Here is a 23,730-nt window from a genome sequence, read left to right on the forward strand (position 1 = left end):
ATAGCAATTCAAAGCAAGGATGTACATCCTTGGCTATTGAAATGCCAGTCAACAATGACATAGGAGATACTCCTGGGCAGGATAAGCTTTACTGTAAATACTTTCAAACAGTTTTAAAACTTGTCATTATGGGCTAAATCAGTTAATATTCCATTTTCTAAACCGGGCTGAAATCTGACTGTGTGCCATGGACAATAAAAACCAACTTTGTACAGTTCTCATACATTTGTGCTTTTGGGGTTTGTTACCACTCTGATAAAGTTAAGGTGACACAGTCATCATCTTTGAGCCTCATAAACTAGGTATATGGGGTTCAAAGGTGAGGGAACGGGGAGTCATATTTCATACTCACCGAGTGTCCCATTCCAGCATTGTGTCCCCACGAAGTCTGTGCACACCAGCAGCTTGACTCTTTCTGTGCGCGCACCCCTCATTCATCTCTATGAGAGGTATGCATGCAGAAAAACTCAAGCTGCTTGTGCGTGCTGACTTCACTGGGACACAGCGCTGGAACGGGGCGCTCGGTATCTATGAAAGATACCTCCCTGGACTACTTGTTCTCTCACTAGTGGGCCCATAACTTAGTTTATGGGGCACAAAGGTGATGACAGGTTCCCTTTAATCAGTAATAATAATTATTAATATAATAAAGACATTTTTGACAATTTATTGCATAAAAAAATGATGTGTTAATTAAAAACAACGTAATTTCTAATTTATTTACATTTTAGACAACCATTTCAACTTATACACCACCGGCATAACTTTATTGTCCCCCTACCAATGTACAAATATGAGTAGTTTTAATAAAAGAAAGGAAATGTCACCTTTTGTCAAACTGCCAAAGTGAGTGGCAAATAGAGGAGAGAGGTGAAGGAAGGATGGTTTTAACAATCCATACATGCACAACACAGCGGCTTGTCTTCTGTACACTAAAAACAGCTCTTGTTGACTAAAACCATTCACTGGAGTGCAAATCAATGTCTCTAAATCCTTCTAATACATTACAGTTAGGTCACAAATATGACAAATTATTATCTGTACACAGGCACTTGACTTGTATTTACATAGGCAAGACAAATACATTCCTAAGTCACACAGTTTTGACATTGGTCACAAATTTGATACTAATGCCATTTTTGTGGAAGAATATCAGAGTTAGACAAACTGGAGTGTAATTAGTTCATTTTCGGTAAGTTATCAAAATGTCTCTTCTCAAACTGCCCAAACTGAGCTGCCACTTTTAATGGCACAAAACTTAAAAGCGGTGTTGTCAATTCCTTTGGTTTTAAAGGTCAGATGTTCAAAGCATAAGCATGACCTCCAGCAGATTCTCACATATTATATTCCAGTGCTTTGGACATGCTACATTCACACATATCCGTGCCCCTTGCAGAATGCGTGTGTGCAGGATACTCTCCCCATGAGATAATACCTATAAAGTGAAGCCACCTAACACTCAGCCTCGTTAATGCTGTTTGTACCATAGAACATGCCTCCTGTCTTCTGCCTTGCTGAGCTTCTGACACATCCATGTACTTCGTAATGAGGTAGTCTTCTAACCAGTCATTCCTGTTTTACACTTTACTTCTTTCTGGGCTCACTTCAATCTGCATTCTTCTTCTGGGAAAAATCTTTCTTTTAAGTGCAATTAACTATGGAGTAGAAAACGATTCAGTTACTATTAGCTTAGAACGCATCTGTTTGATGACATGTTGGGTAAAGGTTCCCATATGCATTATGTACAAACCTGCTCACTAATATGTATGGGGGCTCCTCAAGTTTACTACAAGTGATGTCCAGGGACAGAAGGATCAGGGTTGCTAAATATCAATGCCAAATCTTTTGTTACTAAGGAGATAAGCCACCTCCAGAGCTGCTTACCTCTCTAAACACATGAACCCTCAGCCAAACTGAGCGTGACTATATACCATAAGGAGAGCAAGGGAAACAGCTGTCAGTTGAATGATTGTTTGCCTAACAGCTGTTGAAGGTGTATGGGCACTAGGGTTATAACTTTTTTTACAACCACATATTCGTGTATCCCAAGGACTCATGTGGGAGCCTGCAGTGGAATCCGACCCTGCTTACGCGTCTGGGTCTTTCTTTTTCTCTACTGCAGATGTGTGCGGAAGTGCCGATCGGCACACATGCGCAGTAGAGTTTTGTTTTTTATTCAAACTCCTCCTTCCCACAGAATTCGCAATGTCAATTGCGGACGGGCCACGGATCGGACAACTTTCATTGGCTTCAATAGAAGCTGTCCGTGCGGAAACAGCGTGGAAATGGAGCATGCTGCGATTTGATTTCCGCATCCAAAAGGTCCGCAAATCAAATCTGCATGCTTTAATTCAGTTGCTGACGCCCATGTTTCACTATGGGAGGCTTGAACTGTGGATCATCTGCGTGGGGCGGATGATTTTGCTATTCAAATCTACCCGTGGACATAATTTGATGCACTTTTGCCTAAAAACAAAGAATTTACATACATCCATATATCCAATGATATGATTTTGGGTGACCTTTTCTGAAAAAATATTGAAATAAATAAATTTTTTGTTTTTAGGCAAAAGTGCATCAAATTAGGATACAGGAATATGAGGTTGTAAAAAAGTTATAACCCTAATGTGCACTGTTAAACCACATTGAAAGTGGCTATTTATATGAATGGAGAAGTTGATTTAAAATACCTTGAAATCAATACTACAACAGAAAAACTATGAGTTTTCAAAGCTTCTCTAATGTACAAGTATCTATGTAAGAAATGTAGTTAAAGGGGTTGTCTCGCGAAAGCAAGTGGGGTTAAGTACTTCTGTATGGCCATATTAATGCACTTTGTAATATACATCGTGCATTAACCCCTTAACGACCAAGGACGTACCGGTACGTCCTGTGGCCGCAGGGTATGTATGAAAAGAGCTTGCGATGCAACCTCTCTTCATACAGTGCGGGCATCAGCTGTTTATAACAGCTGACACCTGCGGGCAATAGCCGCGAGCGGCTATTAACCATTTAAATGCCGCTGTCAATTCAGACAGCGGCATTTAACTCCCCCAAACGCTGTTTGGGGGTCCCGCACGGCCCCCCCGCGGTGAGATCGGGGAAGCCGTGCAGGTGTCATGGCAGCCGGGGGCCTAATGAAAGGCCCCAGGGCTGCCTTAACAGACTGCCTGTCAAGCCATCCACACAGGGTGGCTTGAAAGACTGCCTGTCAAAAAGTAGTATGACGTAATGCTATAGCATTACGTCATACTGCAGGAGCGATCAAAGCATCGCATCTTAAAGTCCCCCAGGGGGACTTCAAAGTAATGTAAAAAAAACAATCAATAAAGTTTTTTTTAATTGAAAAAAAAAAAGTTGTAAAAGTTTAAATCACCCCCCTTTTGCCATATCTATTATTAAAAAATCTAAATAATAAATTAAAAATATGTATTTGGTATCGCCGCGTCCGTAAAAGTCCGAACTATCAAAGTAGCACATTATTTTTCCCGCACGGTGAACATCTTCCGGGAAAAAAAATGAAGAACGCCAGAAATGCACTTTTTTAGTTACCCTGTCTCCCAGAAAAAACGCAATAAAAAGCGATCAAAAAGTCGTATGTATTCCAAAATGGTACGATCAGAAACTACAGGACATCCCGCAAAAAATGAGCCCTTGCTCAACTACGTCGACGGAAAAATAAAAAAGTTATCGCGCGCACAAAATGACGGCAGAAAATAATTGAAAAAAATGTAATGTCTTTGAAAAAAAAAAAAGAGTAGTGTAGTAAAAAAAAAACTATACAAGTTTGGTATCGTAGTAATCGTACCGACCCATAGAATAAAGGTATCATGTAGTTTTTGTTGCCGTTTGTGCGCCGTAGAAGCAAGACGCACTAAAATATGGCAAAATGTCGTTTTTTTTTCATTTTACTCCACTTAGAATTTTTTAAAAGTTTTTCAGTACATTATATGGTACTTTAAATAGCACCATTGAAAAATACAACTCATCCCGCAAAAAACAAGCCCTGATACAGCGACGGCGATGGATAAATAAAGGAGTTACGAAAATTGAAAAAGAAAAATGGCCGCGTCATTAAGGGGTTAAATATGAGCCATACAGAGGTTATTCACTTACCTTCCCTGCGCTGGCATCCCCGTCTCCATGGCTCCGTCTAACTTCAGCGTCTAATCGCCCGATTAGATGCGCTTGCGCAGAGGGGTCTTCTGCCTTCGGCTCGGCAGCAGCGGCGTTCTGGCTCCGCCCCCTTCTACGCGTCATCGCGTAGCTCCGCCCCATGACGTGTGCCGATTCCAGCCTCCTGATTGGCTGGAATCGGCACACGTGACAGGGCGGAGCTACGCGATGATGCTTAGAAGGGGGCGGAGCCAGAACGCCGCTGCTGCCGAGCCGAAGGCAAAAGACCCTTCTGCGCAAGCGCGTCTAATCGGGCGATTAGAAGCTGAAGTTAGACGGAGCCATGGAGACGGGGACGCCAGCGCAGGGAAGGTAAGTGAATAACTTCTGTATGGCTCATATTTAATGCACGATGTATATTACAAAGTGCATTAATATGGCCATACAGAAGTGCTGAACCCCACTTGCTTTCGTGAGACAACCCCTTTAAGTTATTGTGCTATAGAGAATCGTACGATACACGCACGTTTTCTCAAGTAGCTGCAGTGCAATACCGAGAAAATGCAGGCATTTCAGTGAAAGGATTACAAAAAACTTGAAGGGTATGTTCACATGTAGCGTACTGTAGGTAGAGGATTTTGATGAGGAATCAGCTGCATATCCGCAGCTGATTTTTGTAGCCCCCCTCTCACCTTGGAATACGTTGCGCCACATCAACCAGTGGCATCTAGTGAGTGACAAGCCACTGTTCAGAATAGGCTCAGTGTTCACTTGAGGCCTCTGGGTGATGGGCTACAATGTATTTCAAGGAGAGAAGGGGATTACATTTCCTAGAATTTAGTCTTTGGAAAACTGCATAGCAGCACTGCATAAAAAGCACATGTAAATTTTGTCATAATTGTGTTTGACAGTAAGAAAAATGCTTAAGCAACACCACAAATATGGCATACTGTGCTTTTCATAAATAAATGTCTTAAAAAAAACATAGTTTTAATTGAGCTGTAGAAATGCAGTTTTATGAAATCTCACTGTTGTAGTGAGCTGATAGTTGTGAATGGATAAAAAGAAACTGTCTAAACTCCCTAAAGGCCCATTTACACGGAGCGATGATCGCTCAAAGTTTGCTCAAGCGACAGTTTGAGTGACAATTTTGAGCGATCATCTTTGCATAACTCTAAGTAGCTAATTAGCTACTTAAAGTTATGCAGGCCGAGCGGGAGACCCCCGCAATAGCTCAGAGAACAATGCAGCTGCTTTGTTCTCGGCGCTTTCAGCTGGTGTGCTGCTAAGAAATGCCAGCAGGATACCAACTGAAAGAATACTATCAGCGCGCAGCGCTGATAAGGCTCATCGCTCATTTCTAGCTGGCTATAAATGAGTGATGAACGAACAGTGCACGATGGCCGTGCGTTTAGACGCAACGATTATTGCTCAAAAGACGGATTTTGAGTGATAATTGTTATGTCTAAATGGGCCTTAAGAATGAAGGAGAAATGATAAAAAGTTACCTGTTCAGCAAAGAAGGAGATAACCGTAAACACAATCAATGTTCCCAGCACACAGTGTGTCCAAAACTTCAACTTGTCTCTATATGTTCTCCTTAAAGACATAGCATTGCAATTATCATCTGTGCATTACTTAGAACGATCGCATTTAATATGTAAAGCATAAAAGCAGTGTACCATTCCTGTAACTCATGCATGTGTAGAAAGCGGTTGCGATATTCTCTTGGCAATTCAAATTGAGAAGGAATTGGAAACACTGATTCATAGAAGTCTCGCAGAACAGCCTTCACGGTTTGTGCATCCTTGTGGTTGTGATTAATGTTATCATTCAAACAGATGAATTTTCTGAAAGAGTTAAAATATGTTAGTTAGACTTGTTTTGGTGATTCTCAGGGAGACCCACATGATGCAAATGTAAACATCAGGAGTATCATTTTTAAAAGTATTATGCCAAGTCTAGTGAATTTAAAGGCCAAAAGTTTGAGCTGTGCTATTGAGAGATTCTGATGCATCATAATGGATTTAATATTGAAGTGAACGCCAAATTCATATACAGTGGGTCCAGGAAGTCCTTTGACTTTAGTTATGTTGTAGTCTTGTGCAAATTGCCCCAAAAATTCCAGTTTTTCCCCATCATACTCCATAGTAACAAAGTAACATATCAACCCTGATCAGTCTCCCTGTTCCAGGTGGTGTAAAGATGGTATTAGGCAGGGTATGAGCAGTGCCTGGTTTTCTCCAGACATAATGCTTAGAATTGAGGTCAAAAAGGTAAATCTTGGTTTTATCAGACTGGAGAATCCTGTACCTCACAGTCTGAGAGTCCTTTAAGCGCTTTGTGGCAAACTCCAAATGGAAAGATCTGTGCCTCCACACAATCCTGTCTCTGAGCTCTATGGAAAGTTCTTTTCTCCTCATAGCTTGGTTTTATCTCGGATATGCATTGTGAGCTGCGAGACCTTATATAGATAGGGGTATATCTTTTAAAATTATGTCCAATCAACTGAATTTACCACAGGTGGACTCCAGTCAAGGTGTAGAAAATCTCAATGATGATCAAAGAGAAATGGGAGGCTCTCAGGGTGAAATTTTCAGTGTCATATCAAGGGGTCTGAATACTCATGTGAATGCAAGTGTTAGTTTTTCTTTTTAATTTACAAAGATTTCTAACCTTCTATTTTAACGTTGTCATTATGAGGTATTGAGTGCAGAACGATGGAGAAAAACTTGATGTTTTTTTCAATTTGCACATGACCACAACATAACAGAAGGATGTGACTAATTTAATCATCCGATCCAGTTTCAGAAGGCGTTTTCGTTCATTCTGCTTTCTGTAGCTACAGGAATACTTTCACTTTTAGACAGGTGTAGATTCTGGACAGGGCCATTAACATATGCATGACCTTTATGTGGACTGGAGCATTACATTACTCACAGCCTTTACAGAAAAGGCACAAAATCTTGTGGATATAACCTCGGCTCCAATAGTGGTGAGAGTCCATGTCATAGGAGTTTGTCCTTTACCTTAATCTTTCAGTATATTGTAAGCACTTACTGCTGAGACCCCCACTGATCCTGTGTCCCCTTCTGCCTGTCACTGAGGTGGGGGGAAGGGGAGTGTCGTTTCCCCTCCCTGCAGTGACATCGTAATGAATGGCACGCTGGGCTATCGTGAAGTCAGCGCTTCAATCATCTCAATGGGGCTGCCGGAAATACCTGAGCACTTGCCGCTCAGCGATCTTGGCAGGCCTATTGAAAGTGAATAGAGCGTCCGCCCACTTGCACAACCAGCATTCCATTCAGTCTCTTCCTCAATACGAGGGGTGCAGCAAGCCCACAGTGAGGAGGACAGCTGACAAGGGACCCCCATTCTCTGGATTGGTGGGAGTCTCAGTGGTGAGACAGTCAACGATCAGCAAATTATTCCCTATCCTGTGGAAAAAATAGTAGTGTTCTTACCGAGGGTTTTTCCTTATATCATCTAATTGGCCAACCACATGGGATACATTAGTACGAATCATTTTGAATGCAATGTCCTCTTCTCCCATAATTTCAAACCTTAAAAAAGAATTGATCAATTACTACATTATATAAGATCAGATGTATTTTACTACAGCCAAATCAGCACTTGCAAAATAACCCCTTATTGCATGCAGAAATACAACATCACTGGGTATGACAGATCATTGCAATCATTGTAGGACCCGCATAAAATTTTTTCTGATCTGATCACTCTTACGGCCATAAAAGTAGCACGTACACAAGTAATGATCAGATGGGAATCAGATATGTTGAACACCAAGGATTCATTTTGCTAGGAAAGGAAAAATTGTACTTGCTCCCACCCAAGCAGTACATCTCCCCATATAAATGATTTTTCAACCTAATGCATCAATACTTGAGTCGTCTGATCAGAGAAAAATTCTGTCTAAGAGCAATGAGGTACCTTTACCTGTATTTGTTCTTATCTTTGTATGCCTTTCGTATCAGATCCGTTACTGGTTTACAATTAATTACAAGATGTTTGGTGACAGGCGGCTATAAAACAAAGCAAATTTTCTTGAATGGATTCAGTCATGCAAGTGGACGTGCACTCAATATAAATAGCAAAATAGTCTCAGGTTGTATAAACTAGTGGCAGAATGACTACCTCACATCAGGAAGGTGCAGAATGTATTTAGGGAAGGGGTGAGCAAAATGTATAGTTTTTCTGTACTAGCTGATGATGTATATACATTATATAGATTTAACATATGCAGAATTGTCTTCCACTAAGAACACTATAGCAAGTAACTGTAGACAAGGATGGATAACTGTAGCCAGCTATATCATAAGAGACCTGGCAGCTTCCATATGCTATCTCCAACCTGGATTGGATAACTCCACTAAGTTTTATGCATTTTATTGAAGCAGATATGTGATTTTTAATATTCTAGCATACTCATATATTCCTTATACTATTAGTACCAGTGTTTCTGGTGGTGCAATGTGCCACTTACTAATATAATATAGTGAACGGGATTGGAGCTGGTCACAGGTCCTAAACCAGCAAAGCCAGACAGCAGTCGTGTGCTTACAAGACCTGTGATGATGTCACTATAATGTGATCTGTGATAATGTGATCTGAACTCCGCCCCTGATCACATGATGGTGACGTCATCACAGGTCCTAAACCAGCAGAGCTGCACAGCAGCTGTGTGCTTACAGGAACTGTAATGTCACAATCGTTTAAAAAGTCACCGAGCACTGACCTCACCCTTGATCACATGAATGTGACATCACCACAAGTCTTGTAAGCACACGGCTGCTTTCAGACTCTCATGTTTTAGGACCTGTGATATCTCAGTCATGTGACCAGGGACGGAGCTCAGAGCCCCGGTGACTGATCACATGACTGTGGCATCATCACATGTCACTCACAGACAGGTGGTCCTTAGTATTTTCATGTCCCTTTGGACCTCTTCTATTTGTGGGAAGGGTCACTTGAAGATAAACTGATTAGAGTGTCCTACTGTTGAGGGAATCCTGGGGAATGTTCAATTTGTCTGCAGCTGTACTGCAGGGGAAATTAAGCATTACATATTTCCCATTTATATTAAAATGTGCCAGCCGCTCCAGATTGGGAGATTCTCTTTGTAGTCATTTTTCACTGTAGTTAATAGATTCCAGTTCTGAACAGGGGACCTCCATCTGTCAACTCCAATGACCCTTTTACATGAGGCGACCTGATGGGCGCAGATGCTGACAGGTCGTCCCAGCATTTTACACAGCAACAAGCATCGCTCAGTGAATGGAGGCGGAGCAGTTCGGGGATCGTTTCAGCCTGCCTGCCTCCATTTACAACAAACAGCCAGTCGTTCATAAGCGAACAACTGCCTGTTTAGATGGGCTAATCTGTCATTCAGTTTTCTGAATGACAAACTAGGAGCAAATAAATTCTCATTCGTCATTCAGTTGTGGCATGCATTTTCACTGAAGAGAATTGTTGAGATTCCCGCTGGATGCAGGAATCTGGACGATTTATCAGCCCGTGTAATAAGTGCCTTAAGAATTTCCCGTATTTATAAAGGTGACCTGCGAGATCTCCTGACATGTCTGTTTTAGTGAATATTTGCATTCCCAATTAAATAATTCTGGATGAGGAATGCAAGTACTTAAATCAGACAATTCCTAAAAAAAACAAGGTGGCCTTATACCTTCTTGTAGTGCAGTATGCTGACAATAATTGAATAGCCTGTAATTAGATCTCCACTTATACATCCATGTATTATAATTTTAGTGTGGTGATTGGTAGCAACTAGAGATGAGCGAACACGTTCGGCTCCGCCCCTTTTTCGCCCGAACACCGAACTTTGCGAACACTTCAGTGTTCGGGCGAAAAAGTTCGGGGGCCGCCGTGGCAGCGCGGGGGGGTGCGGCGGGGAGTGGGGGGGAGAGGGAGAGAGAGAGGGCTCCCCCCTGTTCCCCGCTACTGCCGCCCGCGCCGCCGCGCATCTCCCCGCCCCCCGGCGGCACCCGGACACTTACGCGCGAACACTGCAGTGTTCGGCAAAGCCGGTGTCCGGGTGCGGATGTGTCCGTAACGGACACGTTCGCTCATCCCTAGTAGCAACTATTGTTACTTTTGATTAATACACCATAAACACTACTTCAAACAAAGCAAATGGTTTTACCAAATTTGGATCATAATACGATTCTTGCGTTGCTGAAGCAATGGAGTCCTCTGTGCTGTTCAGCTGGAGTGTTTTAGAGCAGTTAATAAGCATATGTTCCAATCCAGTCAGATCCTATAACACACAATTGTTTGAATTTTTTCATTAGAGCTACTTTACTAGAAAGGGTGTTCCAATAACGATCCAACTGCACTTCTAGTTCCTTGATGCAGCAACAAAAAATATATTAATGAACTCACAGCAGAGAAGTACTTGAGAAGTCCTGAAAAGCACCCTTCCCACACTCCCGAGGTCTGACGAGGGCATCCGGAGCCCAGCTTCCTACTGTGCATCCACTGGTCCCAACACCTCCTAACAGTCTGGTCAGAACAGCCCAGGTGACAGCAATTCATTGATACGACCATCCAGCTTCGCATATTCTAATAATGCACCCCTTTCAAACTCTATTAACTGAGCTAATCCATGAGACTTTTATGTGGCAATCAATATTATAGGAGTCTAACGAAAGACCTGACTAGTTTATTTTCCAGGCAGTTGAATATTTTACTAGAGAACAGGAAGTCCATGGGTATCTTGGCAACTGATGAATATAAATTTATTAGGATTAGAGATGAGCAAACGTACTCTTTTAGGGCGATTTCGCACTCCAGCACCGCTTTTTTCGAGTAACTGACTACTCGGGCGAAAAAATTCTGGAATGCTGGGGGGCGGCGTGGTGGAGCAAGGGGTAAAAGTGGGGAACAGGGGGGAGCTCTCTCTCTCTCCCCCCCACCCCCACTCCACTCTGCAACCCCCCCCCCCCCTGCTCACCCCCGGCGCCCCCCGAATCTTTTCGCCCAAGTAGTTAGTTACTCGAAAAAAGTGGTGCTCGATTGCGAAATCGCCCTAAACGAGTACGTTCGCTCATCTCTAATTAGGATCCCACATCCATCTGTGGCATTTTTACAGCAAAACGACAACTCCTTCTAGGCGCTTGTGTTTTTTTTTTTACAAAGAGTATATTTTCATAAAGCAAACAATCTGCTGATTGCAGTTATCTTGACAGGTGACTGACAACTAGGTCCACTTATATGTAACTTTATGACAAACAGGAATTATTAAACAAAAAAAAATTCATGAAAACTAGAGATGAGCGAACGTACTCGGCCACGCCCCTTTTTCACTCGAGCACCACGATTTTCGAGTACTTCTCTACTCGGGTGAAAAGATTCGGGGGGCGCCGTGGGTGAGCAGGGGGTTGCAGAGGGGAGTGGGGGGGGGAGAGTTAGAGAGAGAGAGAGCTCCCCCCTGTTCCCCACTGCTACCCCCCGCTCCACCACGCCATCCCCCGCTCCCCCCGAATCTTTGCACCCGAGTAGCCAGGTACTCGAAAATAGCGATGCTCGATCGAGTAATTACTCGAAATGAGTACGTTCACTCATCTCTAATGAAAACATACATTTGTGCCTAAATCACACATGCAAGTAGAGGTTTACGCATGCAATGTCAAAATAATAGATCAAGGTTTGCAAAGTTCAAATATACCACAATCATCTATAGCAACCAGAACTTGTGCTCTCAAAAGTGCTGAAATAGAGGCGATGCAATATTCAGCTGTCATTTACAAATGCATTAAAAATATATACTGGACGCTGCAAATAGCTACTATGCTACCTAAACCTTGTTCGAGAGCGCACAGTATGCCATGAATAAAATTACCACCTAAAGGATTATTCAGAGGTTGTGAGACACGGACGAATGGTCTGTGTAAAAATAAATCACTGCATGTCCTATTCTCGTGTGTGTGCTGTCCAATACGCGGTGCAACCCAGATTCTCGGGCAGAACCTAAATACTTTAGCCAAGAACGCCATCTTTTCAAATACTTTATTCGCACAACCACCTTCAAACAACTTTGCATCAAACAATAGGCAAAAATTGCATGAAAATTTAATTTGCAACTAAAAAATGTACTCAAGTGAACTCCTTATGCAAACAAGACCAAGGTCGATGCTTTAGATGCAAGCCTACGGGTGGGTTCATATGGGCGATAAAATGCGAGACGCGAGAGTGAGTGAAAATGCTGAATTATGAAACCAATGATTTTCAATGGTTTCCTTCACATTTGCGATGTTTTCACTCAAGTGATGCTGCATGAAAAAAAAAACATGGCACGTCATTTTGCGATTCCCCCCCCCCCCAAATCGCCCATGTTTTTATCGCGATTATTTTATTGCGATTTTCGTGCAATGCGTTTTTAACATTAGAAACTCCTGTTAACTTTTGTGCGGCAAAATCACACTTAAAAAATTGCAAGCGGCAACAATGTTTTTGCGAGAAAAAGCAGCACTGATGCTCAAAAATCGTGGGAACAAACACGTGATTTTCTAGCAGCGATCTCGCGATCGTCCGTGTGAAACCGCCCTAAGAGAGCTGCTGTAGAAACAGAGTCTGAGTGACAACTGCAGTCATATGCTTTACAGCGTAGATTACATCAGGATATATAAAAATACCTGCAGGCTTAAAGGTAACTGGTGTATTCTTGTAGCCAGTGTCCGTATTTCTCGATCAGATAGAATTCCTGACCCATCAGTGTCTACTTCGTAGAAAATCTGCGAGATGTTTAGTGGTTGTATTGCACTCATCAGATAATAGAAAAAAGAGAAAGCAAACTGCATATCTTCTGAGTGTCGCACTTTATGGGCAGATGTCTTGTCAAATTCTGCTGGATACCTGCGAGACGAAAGAAAACATCACAACACAAAGGAGAACACATTAAAGCTGTTGTCAGCTTCACCACAATTTATTGGTAATGTACGATGCACTTGGAAAGTCTTTAGAGCCTTTTACTTTCTTACATTATTTTATATTGTGGCCCTGTTTCTCCCCATCATTCTGCACTCAGTATCCCATAATGACAAAGTGAAAATAGAATGTTTGAAATCTTTGTACATTTTTGAAACATTAAAGCTATTACAGGGTATTCACACCCTGTACCGAGTACTTAGTTGAAGTACCCTTGACTCTGTATTTTGCTCCATTCAGTTTTTCATCAACCCTGACCAGTCTTCCTGTCCTAATCACTAAAAAACACCCCACAGGAAGAGTCCTAGTTGTTCCAAACTTCTTCCATTTTGGAATTACGCAGACCACTGTGCTCCTGGGAACTTTTAGCTTAGTAGAACCTTTTTGCAGCCTTCTTCAGATCTGTGCCTATACACAACCCTGTCTCTGAGCACTATGGGCAGTTCTTTCCTCCTCAGGGCTTTGGCTGTGATATACATTGTGAGCTGTGAGACCTTATATAGACAGGGTTGTGTCTTTCCTCCTCATTTACTATGGCTCGGATATGCATTGTGAGCTGTGAAACCTGATATAGAGAGGGGCGTGTCTTTGTACAATCAGTGAATTGACCACAGGTGGACTCCAAACAAGGTGTGGAAACATCTCAAAGATGATCAAGAGAAATGATTTAAAAAAAAAAGAAAAATGAAGATTTCTAACATTCTGTTTTCAATTTGTCATTGTGGGGTATTGAGTGTAGAATAATAGGGGAAAAATGTTTTTTTTTTAATTTGCACAAAACCACAACATAAACTGTATAAAAAAGTGAAGGGTCTGAAGACTTTCCAAATGGATACTGTGTTTTGCCTATGAATCCTTTAACTGTGCACAATCGCTTCAAGCCCTACACCAAGCAAAACAGTGTTTTAGTCTCATCTGGGCTATGGTAACATTTTTTAGCATATCTACAGAAATGGTGCTTATTTACACATAATGCACAATAATATGTTACCAGACTTGATTTCCAACATAAGAGATCTGTATGTGATACTTGATCTTTGCAATACTTGGCATACTAGCTACAGCTCTACTAGCTTATAGGTGGGGTAATCCTTCAAGGCAGCCACCTGATGATAAAGTATACTTACAAATCCTGTAGATCCTGCATAACGATACGGTCAATCATGTGTGGCATGTGAGCAGGAACTTTCCGAGATGCAAAGCCAAATTTACTATTAAGGAGCTTGTTCACATAGCGCAGGGAATCAGCAAATGTGTCTAGAGGCTTCCTACCAACTTGTTTGCCATCAGTGATGTAAGAAAGCTCACGCTGCAAAGCTTCTCTCTCCTGCAAAACAACATCATCATGAAGGATGGCAGTTTACTTGATTACAAAACTGAAATATCAGATTAGTCAACAAGACTGATGAACAGGCATTGGCCTATTCATCTGTCCCAGAAGCTTGGATTACTACTGTATTTAAAAAGGTAACGTGGAGTAAAATTCCCAAACTCTAAAGGTCCATTTACACACAAAGATAATCTTTCAAACCGTGGAAAAATTGAAAGATTTAGCAATGTATTTGCATAAAGGTTAATGGCTTTAATGGCCATTAACACTTTATCATCCTCATTTGCATGTAAAGGACCTCCAGGAGTTGTTTGCAGAGCCCAGCATGTGATTAAACACATGCCCAGCTGTGCAAACAGCTGCCGACACATTCCATTGTTCTCCTCCTGGCTAGTGTAAACATGAATAGGACAGTTAATTTGCCTAGTCTAATTCCACTGGATCATTTTGTCATACGTTTTCGAGCTCGCACTTCATAGTTATCAACCTCAATGGTTGAATCTCCAGTTCTTGATCCATCTATTTTATGTTTTGCTCCACCAGTGGACCATTTCTACTGGGTTACTCCTTGCTAAATCCCCTTACTGCCCTAGTTACTTCTTTATAATGAACACAAAGTAGGAGGGGCTAGACATCTTCCTTAATAGCTTAGAGGGGACTCTAGTCAGTTAATGTTTGATCAACTAAAAATGTCACCTGTCCTACCAGTACACAGGGGCAGATGTACTCTATTTTGTTCTGCCATTAAGGCTAAGGATACTTTTACATGGGCCAAATATCATCCGAAAAAAAATCACTCAAATGAGCACTTATAAGTGACAACTCCAGTTGTTGGAGCACATGCATGCTTCCGGTTGTCCCATTTTTTAGCTTCAGGTTTAATGCTGGACACCAACATGATGCGGTCAGAAGCAACCGTATCAGCATTAAAGGGATTTCTCTACAGTGAATAGAATTATAAGTGTATGTGATATATTTTATTATTTCCATGATGAAGAAAAATTATATTTATTTCTGAAACACGTTAAGCAAGTTGTTGAAATTATGTATAATAAAAGATACCACCACTTCTACTTCATCCTTCTGGTGATCTTTTGGTGCTTTCTTGGATGTGCGGGGAAAGCATATGTTATCTAAACTCTGCCACCCCCATCTATGTATGAGTATTTCTGGATAATGCCTAATCATCCTTCAGCCCTAAGCGCCTATACTCTTATTTTTTATATATGGGGCATGCCATATACTTGTTTGAAGTTTTTCAGATCACTTGATTTTCCTATTCTAATGTGAATTCACACTGGAACTGAACCACAGAAAGCTTGCTCTCTTGATTATGCTGCAGTCCATGATCACAAGTCTAATTGTCTCTACAGGGAGGCCCTTGTGGACGGGTGTCTCTAAAAAAGTGGCTATTCAGTGCATAACAGATTACAATTATTCCTGACCAAATGACGTGTGCCAAATAGATGTTCAAACTAGCCAAAACTAGATACTCACATCCAAGAGATCTTTAAAGTACTTTTTTCTTTCCCATGGCAGGAACCCTTCATAATTTGGTTGATATTGTAATTTCCTCCTTGGAATGACGCTGTCCTCACTGTTTTTTGCTAAAATACCTAAGTGACTTACACCTTTTGCCAATTTGGAACCTTGCACTCCATTCCTATTAAGTTTGGATTCACTTCGGACAGAATGCTTATTGCTTTCCTGCTCTGATACTTTTGGGTCAAATGTGACTTTTTGAAGTTTTGCATTATTTTCTGACATGGCTTTGTTTTTAGCTATAGTCGACTTTTGCACATTTATATCCTTCTTCGTATGTGGCGATGAAGTGACAAAAGGCTCAAGCAGAGATGCTTTTGACAGATTGTATCCCTTCAATGTAATATCACCATTGCTTAGTTGGAGGTCAAGATTATGAAGAGCCAGCTGGACTTTGTTAGGAAGGGAGGACACATTCACATATGGGATTTGGACATACAGATTGTGATATTCATCTGGTTTTTGCTTTTTCAGCTTTGGAAATCGGTCTTCTTCTGGGATGTCCTCAAAAAGAATTTCTGCTTCTGGTGTTGGAGAAGTACGTACTGCTTGTTTCTGCCCGTCCACAGATTTTGTATGGTTGCGCCTTTGGACTGCTGCCGTCTCCACATCTATGAAAATCCGCATTTTGAATTCCTTTTCATTTTGATCATGAAAAGTAATATTGAAATTAAGCACAGTGGCATTCATTCCAGGATACATGATGAGGTGAATGGTCTTCCACTTGTTAGCGATGGAGGCATGACGAATAATTGGGTTGTCACTATAGACTCCCTCCACTGCCTTCTTAGCTGTATTAGCAAAGCTGAAGTATGGCAAATGTTCTCCTTTTGGAACGACATAGTGGGTTTGATTCAGGAGCATATCTAGCTTGTACAACTCTCCAAAATGATCTGCAAAGACAGGAAATTGGCTTGTTCAAATTATAATTAATAATTACAGATTAGAGATGAGCGAGCATACTCGCTAAGGGCAATTGCACGATCGAGCATTGCTCTTAGCGAGTACCTGCCCGCTCGGGAGCAAAGATTCAACTGCCAGCGGTGGGCGGGGAAGAGCGGGGAGGAGCTCTCTCTCTCCCTCTCTCCCCCCTGCTGACTGCCGCAACTCACCTGTCACCCGCGCTGGCACCCGAACCTTTGCTCCTGAGCGGGGAGATACTCGCTAAGGACAATGCTCGATCGAGCAATTGTCCTTAGCGAGTATGCTCGCTCATCTCTTTTACAGATCATTCACAAAAACAAAACCTGCAATAGAGGAACAGATTTCATGTATATGGTTCACACAGTTGTCTAGGATATTGCTACATAAAAAAAGATCATGGAACCGAACAGTAATCTTGGCAGGTAGGCGACTAAAATACTACTTATGAGATCAATTTTGTACATACTTGCTTGATTCCATCTCTGAATGCCATACCTTGCCCACAATCTCCTGCATCGAATCCACAACTGAGAACATTGCACGCTTGGTCACAGAACTTATCCGCAAGCCATGAGTTGGCACAACCCTGGTTACAGTAAGATACACCACTTATTCCAAGTCCAGGCTGCCAAGCTTGCCCATGAGGAAGACCTACACCAGCCATTGCAGGGGCAAACCGACCAGCTGCATTGTTTCCTAGTGGTTAAGAAGAAAAAAAAAATCAATATTGTCCAAAAACTCTAGTGAAGCAAATGGTCAATTTATTATCACTGAGTAAAATACCCAAAAATGCGCCTAAGGGCTCATTCACATGGCCGTATCTGTAAAACGGTCTGTGTGAGCTGGCAGGCACCGCGTATGACAGTGAGAGCACTACGCATGACCGCCTATGTCTGGCACACGGTCACACGCATGGACTTTTTCTTTTTAAATTCCCTGCTCTGTTTCATACCAGGGTTACATATGAAAACACTGCCACTACGCAATGTATTGCGTATGGGCAGCGATGTATACACTGCCCATACAAAATTATAGGGCTTACGCCATGTGGTATGCGGAGAAATAGATTTATTTCTCATGCGTATCAACACGCAGGGTCTACACACTAATGTGAGCTGATCAATGAAAGTCTATTAAAGGGGTTGTCCCGAGAAAGCAAGTGGGGTTCAGCACTTCTATATGGCCATATTAATGCACTTTGTAATATACATCGTGCATTAAATATGAGCCATACAGAAGTTATTCACTCACTTGTCTCCGTCCTCGCGCTGTCTCTGCGTCCCCGTCGCCATGGTGCCGTCTAATTTCTTCCTCAGCAGTCTGTTTTAGATGCGCGTGCGCAGTCTGTACTCTCCCCGCTGTGAACGAGCCGCTCCAGCGTGCCCGTGCGATACAGCTTGTCTGTGTGGTCAAGAGAAGGGAGAAACAGCTGTTTGCTGTATTCTCCGGCAGACTCCACCTCCCGCTGTGATGCGTTCTGCCGACCAGCCAATGGGGTGGCTGGATCGGCGTTTCATTCATTACAAGTGCACGCCTCCACCGATGACGTCAGTCACCTGCTCATGTGACCGGCGTTTCGGGAGCGCGCATGAAAGCCTCCTGGAAGCGCGGTGCACCGTGGAACGCACCCTGGGACATCACAGGCGCCATCTTAGATGAAGAACTTTATAAGTTATTATTTCTTCTAAACAGTAAGTAGGAAGCGGTTTATAACCGCTTTAAAGGGCTGCTTTATGCCGGGGGGTGACAGGGGGAATGGGTTAATTGAAAATTTTGAGGTTTTGGCTCGGGACAACCCCTTTAACTTTCATTGACTCTGTTCACCGGGTGTCACATGGCCGTGCAACACAGCCGCTATACGTGCTGAAATCACAGTCGTGTGCATGAGCCCTTAGGCTGGGTACAAACCTGCGTTAGGGCTCAGTTCAGGATTTCCGTCTCTCTGCTGCATTTTGCAGGAGAGAAACTAAAATAAAATAGAAGATATTTTAAAAAAATAGAACACAAGCCGATAGGATTCCGTTTTTTTGACAGGAGAATAGCGCAGTTTGCAGCGTTATTTTTCCATCCAAAAAATTGTATACCTGACGGAATGAAAGCAGATTTAAGCCTTTCTGTTTGCTTTCTGGGTTTTTTTTGTTTTGTTTTTTAAACCCCAATGAAATCAATGGGAGGAAAAACAGATCTATGTTTTTCTATTTTATTTAGGTTTCTCTCCCCCAAAAATGGAGCAGAGATGGAAACTCTGAAGTGACCCTAACGCAGGTGCGACAGCAACCTAACTGAAACAAATGAATAATCTCACCCAGACAATCGCCACCATCCCAGTCACACGCAGAATTATTACATGCTTTGTCACAATAACCATCCTTGATCCATGATCCTGGACATCCCTCTGCACAGTTGGGAACCGGCCAAGTCAAATAAACCTTAAAATGTTTGGAAAAAACAGGGATTTGTTATCGTATATGTATTCATACATAACACCTGAGAAAACCCTACTTGTCCAAAAGTGCTTAAATACCTCTTCAAGAAGAACGTCTCACTAGTATTTTGAAAAGATAGAACAATGAAGCCTGAGCTCAGCCACTGACTCTACTCCTGCCATTCTTTACACACTTTAGAATAACGGTATTAGAATGTAGAGCTCTGGGCAAGGATTCCACTTTCCTGCTCCGTTCGGGGAGCAGGAAAGGGGAAGCCCGCAGCCGAACGATTCCGTCTCTGGAGGGAACCGAACAGCAGCGGATGGACCCCATTGACTATAATGGGGTCCGCCTGCTCTCCACTGAAGGTTCCGACGGAGATATGAAACTGGCATAAGGCTATTTTCACATCGTAATCAAAAGCCTCTGTTGCAAACGTGTGGAGGAAAAGAACAGCACTGCATGCAGCTCTATTTTTCCCAACAAGACGACAGACATCGCAGTAGAACTCGACACGTCCCAGCAGAAGCCAATGGGGTCCATTAGTCACCACCAGCATCCATCTTTCCGTAAGAAAAAAAAAAAACATTTAAGGCTGGTCACTAAGGTGTTGTCTTACTTAAGACACTGATGGCATATAGCTATGTGTTTTACTGGTGAGCTTTCAGGTTTTCACTATACTTAACTAGCATGCAAGCTATTTACCTTTTGTCCCTTTGAATGGCTATAGAAGTCATCAGGCCAGACATGAGTTCCAAACATAACATCATCATTCATGTAAATGAATTTTTGGGAAAGTCCTGGTATTCTATGGATGTGGCTTTCAATAGCAGGAGAACTAAAAGTGGGTAAGTGACTGGTGTTCAAAAATATTTCCTGTACAAAAAAATAAACATCAATCAAAATAACGTCCTTCACATTAGTCAAGAAGGTCCAGCACCTAGTCAAGAAGGTGCCTGCAAAGCCACCATCTCTTTAAATCATATAGAATAAGGAAACGACTGATGGCCTATCCTCAGGATAGGTCATCAAGAGAAGATAAGTGGAAGGGTCTGCTGCCTTGGACCCTTACCTGGTCAGCTGTTCGCTGGGCAGGTGCGCTTGTAAATAGAGCAGATGGGAACTTTGCATGCAGTAGCAACCCAGGACACTACAGTGAGATCGGAGCAGTCTGCTTTTGGCAGAAATCAGCTCCGTGCACAAGCTCACCGGTCTGGCAGACAGCTAATTGGAGGGGGCCCAGAGCAGCAAACCCCAGCCAATCTAGTTTTGATCGCTGATCCTGAGGATAGGCCTTCTTAGTTTAAAGTTGGACAACCCCTTTAGGAACACTCAGAAGCGGCATGAGTTCATATATCCTCCTTAATACCTAAAATGTGTCTGTGATAACAGATACCCTTTAACCCTTTCCAATCCACTGTCTGACATCTAAAGACATTCTGATTGAAGGCTGTACAGCTCTGATGTCGGAAGACGTCCGGTAGGGTATTCTTACTGTATATTACTGGCCACTCTGTTGTCTGGGGGCCTCTTCAGCATGTCCCATACCGCAGTACTGGCTCTAGCCAGCAGATGGTGCCATTGTATAATGGCAAAAGGAGAAAGCCCCCTAGGAAACCCTGAATCCAAAATTGGATTGGAAAGGGTTAAAAATCCTAAAATACTGCTATAACACTGCTAATTAGGCAACTCCTAACCATATAATTCAGAACTTCTTAATAGTTTTCACTTGGGTATCACCAACCAGAACATTTTTAACATTAAAAAGAAAAACTATATTTATTTTAAGTTGTCTCTTGAATCAAGTAGAACATTACAGTAGTAGAACCACCATTTCATCCCAAATACTGACTTCACAGGCCGGCAGTGGATGAAACATCAATAACTTTTAATACCCTCTTGTTTTGTAATGAGCCCATCTTACTATGTACTTTGGTTTCCGAATTGTCCAGCTCCATATGCAAATGAGCAGTGAAGTATTATCTGGCCAAGACGATAACAGCACAAGACGACTTAAGAAAACTGGCTGCGGAGATACATGGGCTCATTACAAAAAGAGATATTTAATCTCCTAGGGGCCAGTGAAGTTACTTTAGGGGTGAGGTAGTGGTGATGGGTTCCCTTTAAAATAAGCACACAATAGATAAGTTAGGTTACGAAACCACAGATTGGTGTAGCCAGAGAAAGGACTGTCTGATATATGATCACTTCTTGTTAAACTGCCACCCCAGCTGAATGTTTGATCAGCTGACAGCACTCTTCCCCATTCCTCATACACATGCAAGCAAGCATAGTTGAGTATGCATGTCTATTAGGGTGCGGGCAGACGAGCGCATAAACGGCGCGTTTTTGCGACCAAACGTATATACGTGACCATCTGAGGCAATGGTTTCGAATGTATTCGTTCACATGGGCGATTTTACGGCGCGTAAAAACGGCAATTCGAAAAAAACGGAACATATGCGACCGAAATACGCGCCAACGCATATTCGATCGCCGAAAAGACCGTTTGCAAAGTAGGAACAAACGAAAATACGCTTTCTAGCTCTGGTCGTGATCGGTGAAAAACGATCGCTCGTGCGATTATACGTTGCGCTCGTGCGAACGTAAATACGCCTACGCTCGTCTGCCCGCACCCTTAAGGAGTGGAGAGGAATATCTGTCAGCCAAAAGAGTGTTTGATTAGCAGCTATGTAAGGTGTCTGGACACCTTTTTGGTGAACAAACTACTTATTCTTCACACCAGAACACAATAGATTTGGAAGAACTAGCTACCGATAAAAAACTAGGGTCAAACTCATTGTGATTGCCTTCAAAGGGACATTTTTAAGGCTCATTCACATGGGTGTATTTGCACTCCATGTTACCAGTGTATTTTGTACGCACGTAATACGGACAGCTTAATCCCAATTGATTTGCATTGGGGTGTACAGATATGTGTATTTTGGTTCATATTACTGACTGAAATTGCCCATTTAAGTCAATGGAATCGTGTAACTATGCATGATACACGTGTATTCACTGCATATTTATGCATCAAGGCAGGAGAAATCTATGGAAACTTCTTGCAGTTTTCGTTTTGCGGATAGGAAAAATGCAGTGAATATGTGCACAAAAAAAAAAAACAAGCTGTGAATACACACAGTTTTGGTCTGTAAAAACGCTGTGTATTTCATGTAACGAAACTGCATATGCCCGAAATGTAACTACTCCTTAACACCTCTATAAAGCTGTATGCACTACAATGGAGTTTCTCTCTTTTAGCTCTTTAGCGGCAAGCTAGCTACTTTGTAGGGTGACTAGTGGGCCTGGTAGGGCTGTCAGAGCTGCGCCACCACCTGGGAGTTGTTGAACAGAGCGGTGTGGAGGTGTGCGCCGGAGCTCAGAATCCAAGATGGCATCTGCTCCCTGTACTGCCACCGCCCCCTCTGCCAAGTGCTGGCTGCATGGTCGGGGAAAGTGGAGAGCCAGTCCTTCTGCATCTGTACCTCATCAAGGGCCAGATAAAATCACATAGCAGGACGGATTTGGCCCGTGGTCCTTGAGTTTAATGTTCTAGAGCACATGTGTCAAACACTTAACATCTTAACAACTCTTTCCCAATACTGGGAATGAAAATCACTCTGCCAGCAGTCATCTAACAGGCAGCAATCTGTCTGATCAGTGGGTTGATGGTAATTTGAGAACAGGATGCCCGCTCTGTTTACATTACATAAAGACATGTTGAGTGGAGCATGAGTCGGATCAGTGCTCATGCCAAAGCCATAAATAAGGCTTACTGATTCGTAGAGGTGAGAGGCCTCATGTCGGTCACCATAACACACGGGGGTGAAATATACATACACATATGAGCCAAAATTCTGGCTGAAATTTTTGCTATGCCTTGCATCTGCCCAAAAATGTGCACCATTTTTCATTTTTAAGCTACACTAAACACTTTTTGGGAAACTGCATGACCCACCACAGCACCACAGATTTACTAGACATTGCACCAGAAACTAGTGTAAATTATAGCGCAAATCTTCGCCATCTATGAATTGCTTATGAGGCACATGGAAAGATACATGAATGTATTCAGAAGTGTTTGCCTCTCGATAAATTTGGTGCATCTAAAGCCCCTTTTACACTGCTGATAATTGTTCAGATTGCCGCGATCCACCGAGAATGTGTACGAATATCATGCATACACTGGCGGAACAACAAACATTAGTTAATTCACTTATTGCTCATCGTTCAATTTATGCAGGCATTAAAACTAAACAGCAATCAGTTTGTGTAATCAGGCAGTCGTTTATCTATGAACAACTGCCTGTTTACTGTGAACGGAGGTGGGCAGGCCAAAAGGATCTAATACCACTCCGCCTCCATTTACTGTGAATGAAGGCAGGTGGGGAATGATCTTCGGCCCGCTCTGCCTTCATTCACTGAGCT

At 42.4% G+C, this 23,730-nt stretch overlaps 1 protein-coding gene across 1 annotated transcript in view; it reads right to left on the bottom strand.

Moving 5' to 3' along the window:
- Positions 1-651: 651 nt before the first annotated feature.
- Positions 652-23,730, bottom strand: part of GNPTAB (N-acetylglucosamine-1-phosphate transferase subunits alpha and beta) — a 78,256-nt gene continuing 55,177 nt past the window's right edge. The window contains exons 10-21 of the mRNA XM_066591412.1: positions 20,005-20,175; positions 19,179-19,302; positions 17,369-17,569; positions 15,905-16,842; positions 14,205-14,404; positions 12,786-13,005; positions 10,295-10,408; positions 8,074-8,159; positions 7,581-7,679; positions 5,799-5,966; positions 5,625-5,715; positions 652-1,655 (exon numbers count right to left, since the gene is read on the bottom strand). Coding sequence (XP_066447509.1) covers positions 1,578-1,655; positions 5,625-5,715; positions 5,799-5,966; positions 7,581-7,679; positions 8,074-8,159; positions 10,295-10,408; positions 12,786-13,005; positions 14,205-14,404; positions 15,905-16,842; positions 17,369-17,569; positions 19,179-19,302; positions 20,005-20,175 — 2,490 coding nt within the window. The 3' untranslated portion in view covers positions 652-1,577. The remainder of the gene's footprint in view (positions 1,656-5,624; positions 5,716-5,798; positions 5,967-7,580; positions 7,680-8,073; positions 8,160-10,294; positions 10,409-12,785; positions 13,006-14,204; positions 14,405-15,904; positions 16,843-17,368; positions 17,570-19,178; positions 19,303-20,004; positions 20,176-23,730) is intronic.

This window comes from Eleutherodactylus coqui, chromosome 2, assembly GCF_035609145.1.
Source record: "Eleutherodactylus coqui strain aEleCoq1 chromosome 2, aEleCoq1.hap1, whole genome shotgun sequence".
In the NCBI taxonomy this organism is placed as follows: domain Eukaryota; kingdom Metazoa; phylum Chordata; class Amphibia; order Anura; family Eleutherodactylidae; genus Eleutherodactylus; species Eleutherodactylus coqui.